Here is a 14,932-nt window from a genome sequence, read left to right as displayed (position 1 = left end):
GCAAGAAAGGTACCTAACCTAGGTAGTTTGAGTCTCATTCACAAAGCAATAATCAATCGATCCACCATGCTGTCAGTTCAAAACTATTCAATTATTCTAGTGCTGGATGTGGTAACTCAGGGGTAGTCACATGACCCCTTTTCTACTTCACACCGATGTCAGCTATCTAGCTACTCCCGAGCCAGCTATTTATCCTGCGAGGTTGGTGCTAGACCTTCGTATTTCATTGTTAACACAGTCGGTCTCAACACACTTTAGGTAAAGGGGGAGGATAGTTATGGTATAAATGATAGGGAGTTAGCGAGTTCAACTTGGTCACCTCGAATAATCTCTAGTCGTGATATCAGGGCGCTCGGAACAGTTGGCAAGCTTGATAAGGAGGATAAGTTGCCATCTACCGACAGGTTTGAAAGGTAAATTGCGCGGATCTTATAACGCGTGAAAAAACGACTATATAATCTACATATATGTACCTTATGTACAGGCTGTCCCAAAATCTCCCCAAGTCCCTCGCTAATAACGCAAGTTTACCTAGTTTAAGGGGTAAGCTTCAAGAGCCGGCCGCCCTGACCATCCTCAATCACCCAGATGGCGCCCTCCTTGTCCTCTCGGATACCGCGCATGCGCTTGCCCATCGAGATGCGCTGGGCCTCCTTCGCCGTGTCGCCCGTGATAGTCGCGCGCACGATAGCCTGCGAGGTGAGACCGGTGATAATAGCATTGCCGGTCCAGCTGGAGAACAGCTTGCCCTTGTAGATGATGAGGCCGGCGGGGGAGATTACGGGGACCCAGAAGGCCTTGGGGGGCTCGATGTCGGGGCGGGTGCTGTGGGCGGGGATCGTGCGACCATCATAATGACGGCCCTCGGAGACGACGGGCCACCCGTAGTTGGCGCCCGACTTGATCAGGTTGAGCTCGTCGCCGCCCATGGGGCCCATCTCGACCTCCCAGAGGCGGCCCTCGGCGTCCCAGTCGATGCCCAGAGGGTTGCGGTGGCCCAGCGACCAGATCTGCGCCTGCACCGCCCCCTGGCTCGCGAACGGGTTGCCCGCGAACGCCGTCCCGTTGTCGTACAGCTTGATCACCTTGCCGAGGTTGCTCGTCATGCTCTGCGCCGGCGTCATCTGGTTGATCTCGCCCGACGAGATCCACAGCGCGCCGTCGGGCCCGAAGAGAAGCCGGCACGCGAATTGCAGTCCCCCAGACGCCCGCTGCGAGTGCCGCCAGATGACCTCGAGTCCGGACAGCGCGCCGCCGCCGTTGGTGTCGAGCGTGAGCTTGGCGCGCGCCACTGCGCCGCCGGCGCCGCCGGAGCCGCTCTCCGCGTAGCTGAGGTACACGATGTTGTTCTCCTCGTACTGGGGGTGCAGGGCGACGTCGTGGAGGCCGCCCTGGCCGCCGTAGGCGACGGCGGGCACGCCGGTGACGGTGCCCTTGGTCTTCTTCTCCGGGTCGACGAGGATCAGGTTGCCGCGACGCTCGGTCACGAGGATGCGGTTGTCCGGCAGGAAGGCGAACGCCCAGGGCTCGGTGTGCGTGGTGATGGCGGTTGACGTGAACGGCTGCTGGCGGGTGTCTAGCTGTTGCGATGGCATGGCTAATGCACCGGCCACTAGCGCCAAAGCGTAGGTGGCGGAAAGTCCGAGATGCATCGTTTCTTTATTTTCGGGGCGACCTTTTGCTTTCCCAGTGTTTCTGTGTTGTTCTTCCTAGAGGGTCGAGGGTTGAATGGTTCTACATCGTGTAGAAACTCTTAGGTTGTCAGTTCCCCACGGGGTAGGTAGGTATATAAGAAACGGGGAAGACTCCAGCAGCCTCTGTTGACGTGTGTTAAGGTTAAATCAGAGTATCTGCACTTTATAACCCTGGTACCGGTAGAAACTAGTTCCCCTCTTGGCTCTATCGTCTGTCCCCTGTACCGTTGTACCGTACGTCTCCATAGGATGACCGATTTAGCAAAAGCCCGGCATGGCATTCCCACCCTAATCTGGGGGCACGACAGTTTTCCTCTATTACGATTGACTACCGACGCCAAGACCGGCTTTTCTCTTTCTTTACACCATGCGGGGGTTCTCGATCCGTCCTCCGCTACTTCTCGATTTCGCCGCCCGGAACATCCTCGATATGGCTTAATATCATAGCTTTACAATTGGAGACCTTCTTACGGAACGGCTATTAGATCGACACGTGAGTTTTCCCAAAGACCTCCTGTCATGGACGCGTCTATGCCGCGTAGACATCATTCGTATGCATAATCACGCCGTGTGACGAGGGGAGTGTTATCGCAATAAATAAAAAAAATAGCAACGGAGCCCGGAGGGCGATGATCAGCGGCATTCTGTTTTTATGACCCTTCTTGTAATCCTGTTATCGAATTAGTATTATCTACTTGCAGCTCAATTAGTGAGACAGAAGCCGAATCTTTTGAGAAGACGTGTATCCGTTTGATGCCCTACGAATGCCCTGAGGGTAGTACATCTTGAGCTGTCAGCAATATCCTGCATCTCTTGGCTTTAGATCTACTTATCTTGAGAAATCCATGATGAAACCCCAGCTGAATGAATGGTATAACGATGTACGATTCCACGCAAATACGACCTGCATAGTATATACCTAGGTGGTCAGTTACCAACCTCATAAATAACTTTATAAAAGACGTATCTTAGGTGTGAAAAGCTGTGTATACTGGTGGAAGTCCCATCCTACTACAAAGGGCCGGTTATAGATGTGATAGCTAGTACTGGATATGACGTGTGTGTGTAGAATTTGTACATTCAATCTGGGACAAAAAGGGGCAATACAAGAAATAGGGGCAATTAAGTACCTAAGTACCTAGGTTAGGTAGGTAAGGACGCGTACACACTACGGTTCGTTCATTTCGATTGTGCTTCACTCCTATGAGGCCAAGTAGGTACCTAGGTATGATCTAGGGTTATAATTATGGATACCTTCCCCCATCTATCATCCCAGATTTATTCCCTCTCCTTTGTCGTTCCTCAGCTATTGCAGCTTAAGACATATGTGAAGCTATCGCTATCATGGTTATCATTTTACCCGGCATGCTCGCGATGAGAAACCTTGACGATAAAGTCTATTTTTGGCAGATAATGTTGTCCAAATTACTATATTGGGCCATGAAGTAAACAATGATTGGCCCGTAAAAGTAGTGGGCTTTTCAGGAGCTGCTGCACGATTAAGTTACTAGGGGAGAGTTAAATATCAACAACAGCGACCTTAACGATGCATCTGTACATGTTTCCCAGGTAAGCTTGAAGTTTATATGGCAATACGAACCAGTAATATCATAGCAGTGAGTTTAATTCCACGTACCTACATAGAAACCCATCCAGCAACTTTCGTCCGAGCATGGAAAATGAAGATCACTAGCGCTGTGTTCCCCTTGCCGCCCTTTCGTTTAGTTCTGGCCATCAAACCTTTAGTCAAACTTACTGCCGTGTTCGTGCTGAAGAGTCATAGAATACAGAGCCCTCGAAACATTAGAGACGGATAAGAGCCTCAAGAAGGGGGCATATAACCAAAGGCTAAGCTATGTCGCGAAAAGTATAAGATCCTTTCTGTTAGATCTGAGCTTAAGTCAACTTCTAATGCCACGTGTCACATTTCTGTTATTTCATCTCACGCAGTCAACAGTCTTAGAACGATATGTTGGGGGGGGGAACACGGTTGCCGATATATTGGTGTGTAGGTGTCCATAGCACAATGCGCCGGCCGCTGCGAGGAATCGTGTATTTTCCTGTCGAAAGGCAGCTCCAGTAAACCCAAACTAACGCTGATGTTCCTTCCCTATCCCCTATCCCCCATCCTAATTCCCTACCCCCCATCCTAATTCCCTATCCCCCATCCTAAAACGCCAATAACTCCAAGTAGCCGTATCCAGGCTCTTCATTGATCATCCCGGGGTATCTCCATGAATCCAAACCCATTTTCCATTTCGCATTCGTACAATTGTAGTATCATGTCGGCGTATATCATCATACCGACGTATATTGTGACCCTAAGTAGAGAAGTTAGTCGTAGAGCTCAAGAGATCATATTCATTGCTAGGTACTAGGTTAGGTACTTACAGTTCCTGTATAGCTGGCACGATTTAACGGCGAAAGGGCGGGGTTCCAGACTTTTGACGAGACTGTCGTCGACGTCGAATCTGGTTGGCTGATAGCTTTCGGCGGGGGCCGTGCGGGTGGACGTGCGAGTGGCCATGTGAGTGGCCATATTGGTGGGCGCGTGGGAAGTGTAAGACCTTTGGTGCCTCTGGCTCCGTTCTTTGCTTCTTCGCTGGGGCTCCCATTTGCTGCTCTTCTCGAGCACTAGTGTGTCGAGGTTGCTTTCGAGGGTTCTTCTCCGAGCCGTGGGATCGTTTAAGATCCTGTGCTTTGTCGCTTCGGTGGGATTGTTTGTGATCCTGTGCCTTTTGGCTTCGGTGGGATTGTTTAAGATCCTGTGCTTTTTGGCTTCGGTGGGATTGTGCCACTATGTAGTCACACACGGCGGAAATAAGCTCGTAGCGCCAGTCGTACTCGTCCTCGGACTTGTCGCCATAAGTCATCTCTACGTCGGACGGGGGCCCAGTAGGCTCCCAGTCCATAGCTAGAAGACCTTTAGAGTCGTCATCGTCATCTGTGGCGTAGTAGTTTTTAACTGGAGACGATGCGAGCATGTCTACGTCGCTGCTATCCGAGTACTTTCGGGTCTTGGGGTTGTATCTTTTAACCGGAGACGAGGCGAGCATGTCGACGTCGCTGCTATCCGAGTACTTTCGGGTCTTGGGGTTGTATCTTTTAACTGGAGACGAGGCGAGCATGTCGACGTCGCTGCTATCCGAGTACTTTCGGGTCTTAGGGTTGTATGTTTTAACCGGAGAGATGCGGTCCATGTCGACATCTCGGCTCTCTCCGAAGACGTCCATCATCGTGACGTCTTCCTGAGTATCATCGACGGCTTGGCCAGCGGCGAAGGCTTGGCTGAAGATAGAAAAAGGGTTGAAAGGGGCCATTGCGATGATCGAGAAGTTGTATGGTGATTTCTTTGGTGATTTGTTGGTGATTTGTTGGTTGGCTGATATATTTAACGATGAAGGATGAGTTTTGGGAGTATTGCAATAAATACTATTGTAAAAGTTGTTGTGAGAATAGCAGTGATGATCTGCTTTCTGTTAAGTGTGTTGTTGTGAGAAGTCGAAGTCGACGGTAGAAGTTGATTGTTGTTTGTTTAGAAGTTATGAGTTTTTGATTTGGAAGAGATCCAGAAGAAGTATTAAGAAATTAATCTTGAATAGATTGGCTTTACTGTATGCAGTGCAGAGTGTGTTGGATATATAGAATGGATGGAAAGAAATGGGAAAACTGGCAACGGACCAAATTTATATAAATAAGAGTGACCGCCTTTCCCCGATGTGTGAAAACATAAAATAGACTTTTTCAATCTGCTCAATGGGATATGCTAATGCCACCAAAGTTTCGGATCACTCAGGCAACCATTATTGTTGAGGCATCGCGAGGTGTTAAGGTATCAATCTGGGGAGATCGCGGCGGTTCATGCTTTGGGTTTCGAAGCCACGAACTAAGTTGAAAACCTACATGAAGTGATATAGCAGATGTCTCTGGAAAAGGGTCTTGAAACCTCTCAAAAGCGCTTCACTGCCTTATGTTTGTAGAAACCTACAGTACGATATCAATCCCCTCTTCGTAGAGTGCGGTGCTATGCAAACCCAGCTCTGAAATTAGACCATATTATTACGCAATTCTTCACAGCCCTAATCCCACGATTTTGATCTCATGTGACTAATTCGTTGAGTACACTCTCTTGACCATTCGAGGTCAAAATTAACCTTGTGTGCCTACAATGAGCAGAAGTTTCGCGCCCCCTACTCCTTTACCCCTATTTGACTAAACGTGTCCTTAGTAGTGTGGGCTTTTCAGGCACATACATTAATAAATTTCACATAGTTAATCTAGAATGTTATTAATCCGCTAAAGCCGTTAAAGTGAACTCTTTAAATCGTCGATCGTGTAGTAAATCTTGAGTTAAAATAGACAACAATACCAGTTGCTATGGTTACTACTCAGTGTGTTATCTGCCTAGTTAACTAGAGGCAACTTTGGAGGCTGTTGATGGGCTAATTGTTTTCTATGCTAGAATACATGAATGGATCTAGGTTAACACTAGGTAATAAATTTAAAGCTAGGTTAGACAAATAAGCAACGAGGACGATTAGACAACATCTTCATTAGACATCTTCATTACGGTTTTGTGACAATAAATAAACATATGGAATCAAAAGTTTGCTTGTTACGCTTTTGTGTGTTCCTCTGAGTGGACTGTTTTCGACAAGTAAACAATAATCCATGAGATCTAGCACATTGCTTATCGTAAAGGAGCTTTACCTAACTATGGTCTGAAACTCTGAGTTATACATCAACTGGAGTTCCAAACTAGGTAGACTCTGTTAGATATACTGACATAAGCCGAAGAGAAACAATGAAAGATCAACCATTAACCTTTTAGCGTAGCGGTAAAATCTGGCAGATTCTTCAGATGGAAAATTGAATTCGCCCAATTATCGTCATACGCACTCGTGACTGTTTTTTCAAAAAGGCAACTACCTATTTACGTCGTTTACGTGAGGCTCAAATTCGGATCTATCCACCCATCCAGCCTCTCCCCGCATTCTCCTTTCTGCACTGCCGAGATCTTCACGTTATGGGAAGGGTAAGATGCCCAGACTAGATATTAGCCGAGAGGGAGCTCATAGGTTGGGAAAACAGCAGATTCTCTTAAAATAGGACACAAAATCAAGACAATGGAGATAACAGAGATGGGATTGGCTGTGCAAGCATGAGTAATTGGAATTAATATCATCACATGTGCTTGCTAATAAATTCGCAAGGGGTTTGTTACCCGTGGCTCAAGATAGATACTAGACAGACATATATATTCTCGTCGTGGTGACCCTAACTTCCGCTGCCTTTTTCTTCTCCCTGTGACTACGTAGTAAGAATTTACCTACACAAAAATGCAGTTCCTCACAAGCCTCCTATTTGCCGCGACGGCAGTCCAAGCACACTGTAAGTTCATCGAGCCAAAACATCAATTCAAACACCTCCTGGGACAAACAAGTCTCATAAGCTTTCAGATACCTTCCCACGGCTCGTCGTCAACGGCAAGCCCGAAGAAGCCGACTGGTCCGTAACCCGGATGACCAAGAACGCCAACTCCAAGCAAGGCATCGAGAACGTAGCGAGCCCGGATCTCCGCTGCTACTCCTCGCAGACCGCCGCCAAGGTCGCGGACGTCCCTGCGGGCGCTACCATCCACTACGTCTCCACTCAGCAAGTCAACCACCCCGGACCCACCCAGTACTATCTGGCCAAAGTACCCGAGGGACAGTCGGCGTCGACGTGGGATGGGGCGGGGAACGTGTGGTTTAAGATTCACTCGACGATGCCGACGATGGATAGCAATAAGCAGCTTACTTGGCCTGGGCAGAGTATGTCTCTTCCCCCTTTACCCCCTTTACCCCTTAAGAGCCTGCATAGATACCTAGCCGACTAACCCACTGCCACACAGACGAGTACGTGCTAACCAACGCGACCATCCCCGCCGCCACCCCCGACGGCGAGTACCTGCTGCGCGTCGAGCAGATCGCCCTGCACATGGCGATGCAGCCGAACATGGCGCAGCTGTACCTCGCGTGCTCGCAGATCAAGATCACGGGGGGCGGAAGCGGGACGCCGGGCCCGCTGGTGGCGCTCCCGGGAGCGTACAAGAGCACGGATCCGGGACTGTTGGTGAATCTGGGCGCGATCCAGCCCGATGCGTATGTTGCGCCGGGGCCGGCGGTGTGGAGTGGGTGAGGGCGGGGAGTACATAGGGGGTAGGGGGTAGGTACATAGGTCAAATGTATATGTACTTAGATACTTTGCCTATGTAGCATTGGCGCGTCTGTATGTATGTGGAATATTATTAGATGTTGCCGTTTGCAGAATGAAAGTGATAGAGAATAGGGGGGTGGCCGTTTGTTGTAGTACAAATCTGCGCAGCTTTGATTGGCCCTTGAATAAAATCAAATTTTAAAGATACTGCAAGGTCCCAGTCCGTATTTTCTATTTACATGACGAGAAAAATTGGTGGTTGGTGGCTCATGTTTACCTCGTCGTCTGATGTGTAGCATATATCAATTGTCGTCCGTTAGCGTATCATTGCCTCACGTCTTGTGCATGCCTTCATTTTCTCAAATATTGAATGCCTACTCACGATGAATCGGATATGCCAAACGTCCTATGGAACTCTGGAGGTTGTTCTCAACCTCGCCGGGTATAAGGGGAATTCCAATCGGCAGCTGGTACACGTCTACCGAGACCGTTTCGCCGGAACGTGGCACGACGCTGGCATAGTCACATCTAAACCTTCCTCTGGCGGTTCGATCATCCAAAACCTTGTCAAGACTAATAGCCAGGGAGACGGGAACCTAGAGGTTATTGTTCTAGAAGACAATGGTCGCGTGAAACACTACACGCGCAAGGGCGCTACCTACATGGACGGTATCACTCATAGATGGCAACTCGCGGGCACGGTCAATGCCGACAGACATCCCTACTACGGCAAGATAGTTGCTTCCGAGGCCTCCCCAATCTTCCAATGTAGCTTTCCAGCGCCCGAATCGAAAGAATACACGCTCGAGACTGTGCTAGTCGACGCTATCGGCAATGCTTTCCATTACTGCTGCTATCAAGCATTTAGTAGTCTAGACGACACGACATCTTATCGTTGGGTCCTGGGCTCCAGGATCACAACTGGTGCCGTTGGACCGGTTTGGCTCTACCAGGATTCCAAAGAAGACGGCCTCAAGGCATTGATCCCACAAGACAAGGGGATCTTTCAGTACTCGTTCGTAGATGGAGTCTGGAGCCGTGTATCGAATATTTTCGACGGTCATGCTTTCGCATGCACCTTCAGGCCAAACCCCACATTGCCATCAAGAGTTTACGTTGCTATGAAAGAGGGTGGGAAAAGCATTGCGACTGACATGGTGGGGAAGCATCCCTTGCTCTTGAGCCCAGGGGGTCTCATGTCAAGAACTGCGTTGGGCCGTGGCCATCAAACGTACCGAGGACATCCTGTGGCGATTGTGTCGCAGTTTCAAGGTACTCTGGGCTATTCCTCGAATGCGGAGGCAATTTCGATTCAACCTTGCGGAACTGGATGGCACGACACGTGGATGGTTCTGCATTGGAGTTATCTGACCAATGGCGATGAATGGAAGATATCAGGCGTGCTCCTCAGTTGTGTGGAGGGGATACCAATGTGATGGGAGTCGAGGCTTAAGCTTGTCAAGCTGAAGCCATAACCGATTAATAGGATTCTTGAAGAATGGTATGCATATTTTCCCTCTTCCATTTTCCCTTCGTCCCGTGCTATGCTAATGAAGATACTGAACGATAGATTCAAGGACGACAAACGCGACAAAGTGCGAGTAGCTCTATCCTACCGTCCAAGTCACAAACTCCACGCTCAGTAGATTGAGCGTGCTATATATGGTAGCTTTCAGGTGGAGAGACAGACTGTGACCTTGGAGTTGGGGATTTTGATGTTAGAGTTAGGAGTACGACTCTGGAATTACAGGTGCTTTTCCTTAGCCAAGGGAGAATAGGGGTAGGTACGAAGTACATGACATACAGGCGGTACGCGACAACAACCTGATCAGCTTTAGAGAAGAGCAATAAAAGAAGGTATATATATGTAAGTGTAAAGTACTCAGGTGCGTATATACATAAAACAACACATAATCATTTGATACAACGAATCCGTCAATCATAACTCCCAACATGAACATGATCTGCCTTTTATATCTTCAACCGTCCCTGGTTGAGCAAGGAAGATAAGTAATGGAGGGCTCCTTAGCAGCAGCAGCATCATCCTCCTATCTTTTCTGACACAGAAAACTGTCTGGTCATAGCTATCTCACTATTTAGCTGTGGCCCAAGCTAATCTTCCAGTCTCCAGGAAGGGTAACCGAGCCACCAGTCTTGTTATCGCCCGTCTTGCACTTCGTCGCGATGGCATAGACGTAGGCCCTCATCGAGTTGCAGATCATGGGGCACGCCGTGGCCGGCGGCGGCTGTCCGGAGGGGTTGACGGGGCACTGGATGTTGTCGCTGAACGAGGCCTTGGCCGACCCGACGCTCTGCGAGGTGCGGCCGCCTGGCAGATGGCAGCAGCACGCCATGCCGTTGTCACCTTGCCACTTGTCGCCCACCTTGAGCGCATCCGTGTAGTCGGCTCCGCCACTGGCGTCGCAGGCGATGCTGTCGGCGCGGTCGGCGAGGGCGGCGGTGAGGCTGCGCGAGTAGAGGCGGTCCTCTGAGATGTCCCGCGGACGGACGGGGGTGACGACGCCGATGACCATGGCGGAGTTGACCTTCTTGCCGGAAACGTCGATGCAGTCGTCGTTCGTCAGGACGGCCTCCTGGTGGTCGACGTGGCAGTTCTTGTCGCTGCACGCGAACGCGACGTCCACGTCGGGGACGCCGGACACCTTGATGGAGGAGACGTCGTTGAGGGTCACGGGGAGGTTCTCGCCGGCAAAGCGCATCGTGTTCATCGGGCTGCCCGAGCAGTCCTTGCTCTTCCACGCGCTCACGGTGCCGGGAGAGGTCCGCTTCTGCGCCGTGGAGCCCTCGGGGTCGCGCTTCTTCGAGGTTCCCTCGGGGATGATGTTGGTGGCGCACTTGATCTTCGTCTTGCCCTGGGTCACGCACCCGTCGCCGATGAAGCTGGCGACTTGCGAGCCGGTGCTGCACCAGTCGTTGAAGAAGATCCAGGGCGTGTCGTCTGAGGATCCTTCGACCTTGACGGAGGCGGCTCCTTTCTTGAAGTGCTGGCCTGTGTGGAAAGCGGAAGTGTTAGCATAGGCTCGTATTAGGGGATGGGGGGGGGGTCGGGTAATTCATTACAGTTGGCCCCAAACTTGGTGTCCTCGATGGTCTCCTGGATGTCGCCTGTGCACCCCTTATCTTTGTAGGCGATCAACTTGTAGGCATTGGCTTGCAGCAGAAGGCTTGCGAGGCCAGCAAGTGTGAGGAACTTGGTTCCGACCATGATGATTGACTTGGTAGGTTGTTTATGGAGTAGAGTTGGTTGAAATGCTTGTTTTTAATGAAGTCTGATGCTGTCCGTGTTGGTAGTGTTGGTGGTGGTGGTGGTGGTGGTTGTTCGAATATCAGCCCAGTAGAAGGGGATCAAGACATCTATTTATGCTCATTTCCAACTTCTATTTTCATTCTATTTTCCTGTCAAAAATAAAGAATACTGGCATCAATCGCGATGATCATCCATCTTCCCAGTCCAATTCCATCTCGGTAGAAGCCATATTCATTACTGCCTCCTTCAGATCTGCTGCCTGTGACGATCATGAACTTTTCTGTTGAATCCCTTCAATGCATAACTAACATATTCGATGAAGATATTTCGTTGCCTGTATAATGGTGGGCTGAGGTTGAAAGTCACACACGATGCTCACAGGTTCGGTATCGCAAAAAGGTTCCTGGGAGGTTGTAGCATGATATCATTGCTGAAAAGCAATACTAGGTGCTGTAACCTATTTTTGGATATTGAGGCGAGACTAAACTCTCGAGATCACCAAGATCGCCAAGATCGTCGACTTTAACTCCTAGCAAAGCTTGACATTGGGGTTTCCCACCTTTTATTGTGGAAAGTTCCTGGGAGCCTCTTTAATCTTGCTGCCTGTCAATCCTAATCTGATATAAGAGTGTGACGATCATTCCTGGATAACCCCTTCACACGCGGAGAATCTTTATTAGGTACCAGTTGAAAGAACTATGAAGTTATGTGAGTATAATTAAACTGTCGAACAGTTCATGCCCACTAACTATCCTGTCTATCCGATTCGCCGAACTGAGGTGAGAATGTCAAGAATCCTTTCCACACACTGCCAGACAAGTATTGAGGTTCCTAAGTAGTTACCTGACCTACCTAGTTAGGTTGACAAAAGAAAATACCTTGTATGACCTTCCTAATAGGGGATTCATAGAGATCTAAGTCTTCATAAGAGAGTGTTTCATTTTGGCGTTGTTCATTAGCCAATCATAAAGAGTTCGTTCGCCATTAACTTTTCTACTCCACGAGCTTTTGGGTTAGTGGGATTGTCCAGCGAGACGAAATAGAAGAGGTTGCTTAGCACCGAGTATTGTTAGAAAATCTCCATGGCCTTTCTGTTATTCCAGCTAGACACCACATCAAGGGGAATCCTTACATAAGGAGGTTCTGGCAGTTAACATTGTTGCTTACTTTGAAAAAAGATGAACAATTGCATAATTACTACTAGTTATACCTATCTAAACAATCATAAAACCAATGCCCTGAAAACAATGCTTTTTCTCAAGGGTTACCTAGAAGCTATCTGAGGGAAAGAGGTTAGCTAGCACAAAGAAAGTCACAATCGATGTACTATGGTATATATAGTCTTTATCGTCCCTGGGGAGATACCTTCAAGGCTAGTTGTTCTGCGCATTTTAGGCCCCATCTCCTAACACTTTGTAAAATAACAATGAAAAAGATGATAAGTACGAGAGAAGCGAGTTATGTTGAGCTTACCGTGAGCTCACCTTACATATGATTCAATATAGAATCTCGGTACTGACTGACAAGAGACCGGGAAGAGTCTTGTACTTACTAGGTAGTCTGTGACTCAGGGGTACCATCAACGCTCGGCCGGTTTAGCCACGCGTCCTGGTTGATGGTAGCCCAAGAATACAAGTCCGAGATCAAGTATAGCTCGTCAGCAAGCACGGCAGCCCAAATTTTCGACGCACAATAAGGATACTGGTCAATGAAGGCCATGAGGCTCTTTATCCAGGCATACAAGACATACATACCCCCAATGCAGGCTATTGTAGGGTACCAGCATATCAGAAGGCACCACAGTACAAAGCGGATAAAGGTAAAAATAGGATTCAGCATACCCCCGAGCATCTTCCGTGCCATATACGGTGCAGTTTGGGTCATTTTTTCTCTTCCTGGCTCGTAAAGCAGGCAGTTCAATCGATGGCGAAGACCGCTTTTATACCATCTCTTACACTGGCCAACAAAACGGCTATCCGGTAGGAGCGCGGTTTGCACTTCCGCGTCGTCAGTCAGCTGCATTCCTAGTTTCCATTCCGTCGGCTCGATTGTGGAGTATTCACGGTTGGGGAAATGGTGCTGGAATAAGATGTAGCGAGTGATCCATGCGTCGTCCGAGGAGTTCTCCTTTACACCGGCCCAGGTGTCGTTAATAAACAGGTACTGAAAGTAAGGATCCCGAGCAATTTTTGCCCGCATCAGCATCGTGAGGCCCGATATCGTGAAGTTCGTTGACATATCAGCAGCATAGAACGCCGCCATACCAGGCCTTCTTCTATGACGAATACGAAGAGCGGCAACCTCCCAACCGGTGATAACACTCTCGTTTTGACGTTCCTCGGGTACGTACGACGTGATAGGCCCCCCAGTAAGTCCGACATTCTGGTACTCGAAAGGGGCAAGCAAGTTTATCATGGTTCGGTCTGTCTTCCAGTGAGCATCGTCGTCAACCAGAGCGATGATATCGCCTTCTGCTTCATTGAAGCCACGGCAGAGCTGTCTACGCTTGTTGGCCTGCTCTACGGTAACGACCTTGACCGGTATCGGGAGCCCGCCGCAGGGCATCCTTATATCTCCGAGGCACGGGGTCGTGCGAAGAAACTCACGAAGCTTCTCTGCGTCGCGTCGAACCGTTACGAAGATTATCTCGCGAACCTTGTTCTTCATCCAAGTCTTGATGTTGGCCGGTAGGGTACTTTCATCCCAATCGATGGTTGGTACAACGACGCTTACATCATTAGGCGTAAAGGTAGCATCGTCTGTCTTGATAGCAAATGGCTTGTATTGGCTGGCATATCGTGCTGTCTCTTTGCGGTCTCTGTAATCCCAAAAGTATAGGGTCATAAGCAGAGATGGTGCGGTAACCTTCGCGATATCAATCATAGGAATCATGTTGTTCGATTATGGGCTTATCGTTGTAAGAGGTAAGTAGGTAGTTAACCTCGGCGACGAAGAAATAAATCTTTTGGAAAAGTCGCATCGACAACGATCAGGAGCGAGGTAGAACATGGTGCAATAGACTATTTATAAGCTCAACGATATACTAACAAAAAGGATGCTGTCTTTTCCTGTAGAGGGCATCGTGTATCAGAACAGTATCGTGTGTCCTTCAATGGCACAACAAGGCATTGTCAGCAGTGATTCCCAACCATTTGGTGGATTTTCTGTTCGGTGACAGCCTCGGTTGTCCCCAGGTTAACAAAGGTGGTGAACTGCACAATGCATTGCACCTGCAGTCACTACCCCTTACTCTACCTACTAGATGCCTACCTGGGGTTTTCTAAGGGAAGCAATGGCCGTCGCTAGCATTGTCTGGATGCCACGTCCCGAACTATCAGGAGGCAAAATACACCTCTACCACTGAGTTCTCATCCCAAAAGCCCACATACACATTTGATATCATCACAGATCATCAGTTACATCATTTATTGAAGATTGACTAAGAACAGAGACGTTCAGTCGGAATCAGTCCGATCACTACGACATCCCTCTCCTCTAGAATCCTCCAACGGACCCCAATCTACCTACCTACCCATCAGCATACTCTTCAAGCAGGTACATATGCCCTATAATATACCCCTTTAACTACCACTATGGGGTATTTGCATTCAGCGGATAGGTCACTAAAGTTTAGGGCAATACGGTCGTTTTATAGAAGGTTCAACTGAGATACTTATGTGGAAGGTACACGGTGTCCTCTTTCCGTGTAGAACCAACTTGGGTACCTAGTAGGAAGGCAGTGTGAATATCGCGACTTCCTGATGGTCATAAG

At 49.0% G+C, this 14,932-nt stretch overlaps 6 protein-coding genes across 6 annotated transcripts; 2 read left to right on the top strand and 4 right to left on the bottom strand.

Annotated features, from left to right (window-relative positions):
- Positions 1-137: 137 nt before the first annotated feature.
- On the bottom strand, positions 138-1,977 carry GGS25DRAFT_534926 (soluble quino protein glucose dehydrogenase). Its single transcript, XM_049265825.1, has one exon. The coding sequence runs from the start codon at positions 1,650-1,652 to the stop codon at positions 537-539; it is 1,116 nt and encodes a 371-aa protein (XP_049113409.1). The 5' UTR covers positions 1,653-1,977; the 3' UTR covers positions 138-536.
- Positions 1,978-4,108: 2,131 nt separating this feature from the next.
- Positions 4,109-5,014, bottom strand: GGS25DRAFT_534923 (uncharacterized protein; the record flags this gene model as incomplete). Its single annotated transcript, XM_049265824.1, has 1 exon — positions 4,109-5,014. The coding sequence occupies one exon, from the start codon at positions 5,012-5,014 to the stop codon at positions 4,109-4,111; it is 906 nt and encodes a 301-aa protein (XP_049113408.1).
- Positions 5,015-6,920: 1,906 nt separating this feature from the next.
- On the top strand, positions 6,921-7,874 carry GGS25DRAFT_534921 (glycoside hydrolase family 61 protein; the record flags this gene model as incomplete). The annotated part of the gene is made up of 3 exons (XM_049265823.1): positions 6,921-7,085; positions 7,154-7,507; positions 7,588-7,874. The coding sequence occupies exons 1-3, from the start codon at positions 7,034-7,036 to the stop codon at positions 7,872-7,874; spliced, it is 693 nt and encodes a 230-aa protein (XP_049113407.1). The 5' UTR covers positions 6,921-7,033.
- Positions 7,875-8,275: 401 nt separating this feature from the next.
- On the top strand, positions 8,276-9,328 carry GGS25DRAFT_525794 (uncharacterized protein; the record flags this gene model as incomplete). Its single annotated transcript, XM_049264864.1, has 1 exon — positions 8,276-9,328. One exon carries the CDS (start codon positions 8,276-8,278, stop codon positions 9,326-9,328), a length of 1,053 nt encoding a protein of 350 aa, XP_049113406.1.
- Positions 9,329-9,988: 660 nt separating this feature from the next.
- Positions 9,989-11,122, bottom strand: GGS25DRAFT_534918 (uncharacterized protein; the record flags this gene model as incomplete). The annotated part of the gene is made up of 2 exons (XM_049265822.1): positions 10,974-11,122; positions 9,989-10,902 (listed from the first exon to the last, which is right to left on the bottom strand). The coding sequence occupies exons 1-2, from the start codon at positions 11,116-11,118 to the stop codon at positions 9,989-9,991; spliced, it is 1,059 nt and encodes a 352-aa protein (XP_049113405.1). The 5' UTR covers positions 11,119-11,122.
- A 1,589-nt stretch (positions 11,123-12,711) lies between these two features.
- Positions 12,712-14,052, bottom strand: GGS25DRAFT_525792 (glycosyltransferase family 2 protein; the record flags this gene model as incomplete). The annotated part of the gene is made up of 1 exon (XM_049264863.1): positions 12,712-14,052. The coding sequence occupies one exon, from the start codon at positions 14,050-14,052 to the stop codon at positions 12,712-12,714; it is 1,341 nt and encodes a 446-aa protein (XP_049113404.1).
- Between the last annotated feature and the right edge of the window lie 880 nt (positions 14,053-14,932).

This window comes from Hypoxylon fragiforme (assembly GCF_022984875.1).
Source record: "Hypoxylon fragiforme strain CBS 206.31 chromosome Unknown GGS25scaffold_9, whole genome shotgun sequence".
Classification (NCBI taxonomy): Eukaryota; Fungi; Ascomycota; class Sordariomycetes; order Xylariales; family Hypoxylaceae; genus Hypoxylon; species Hypoxylon fragiforme.
This window is presented reverse-complemented; position numbering and strand designations above follow the sequence as displayed.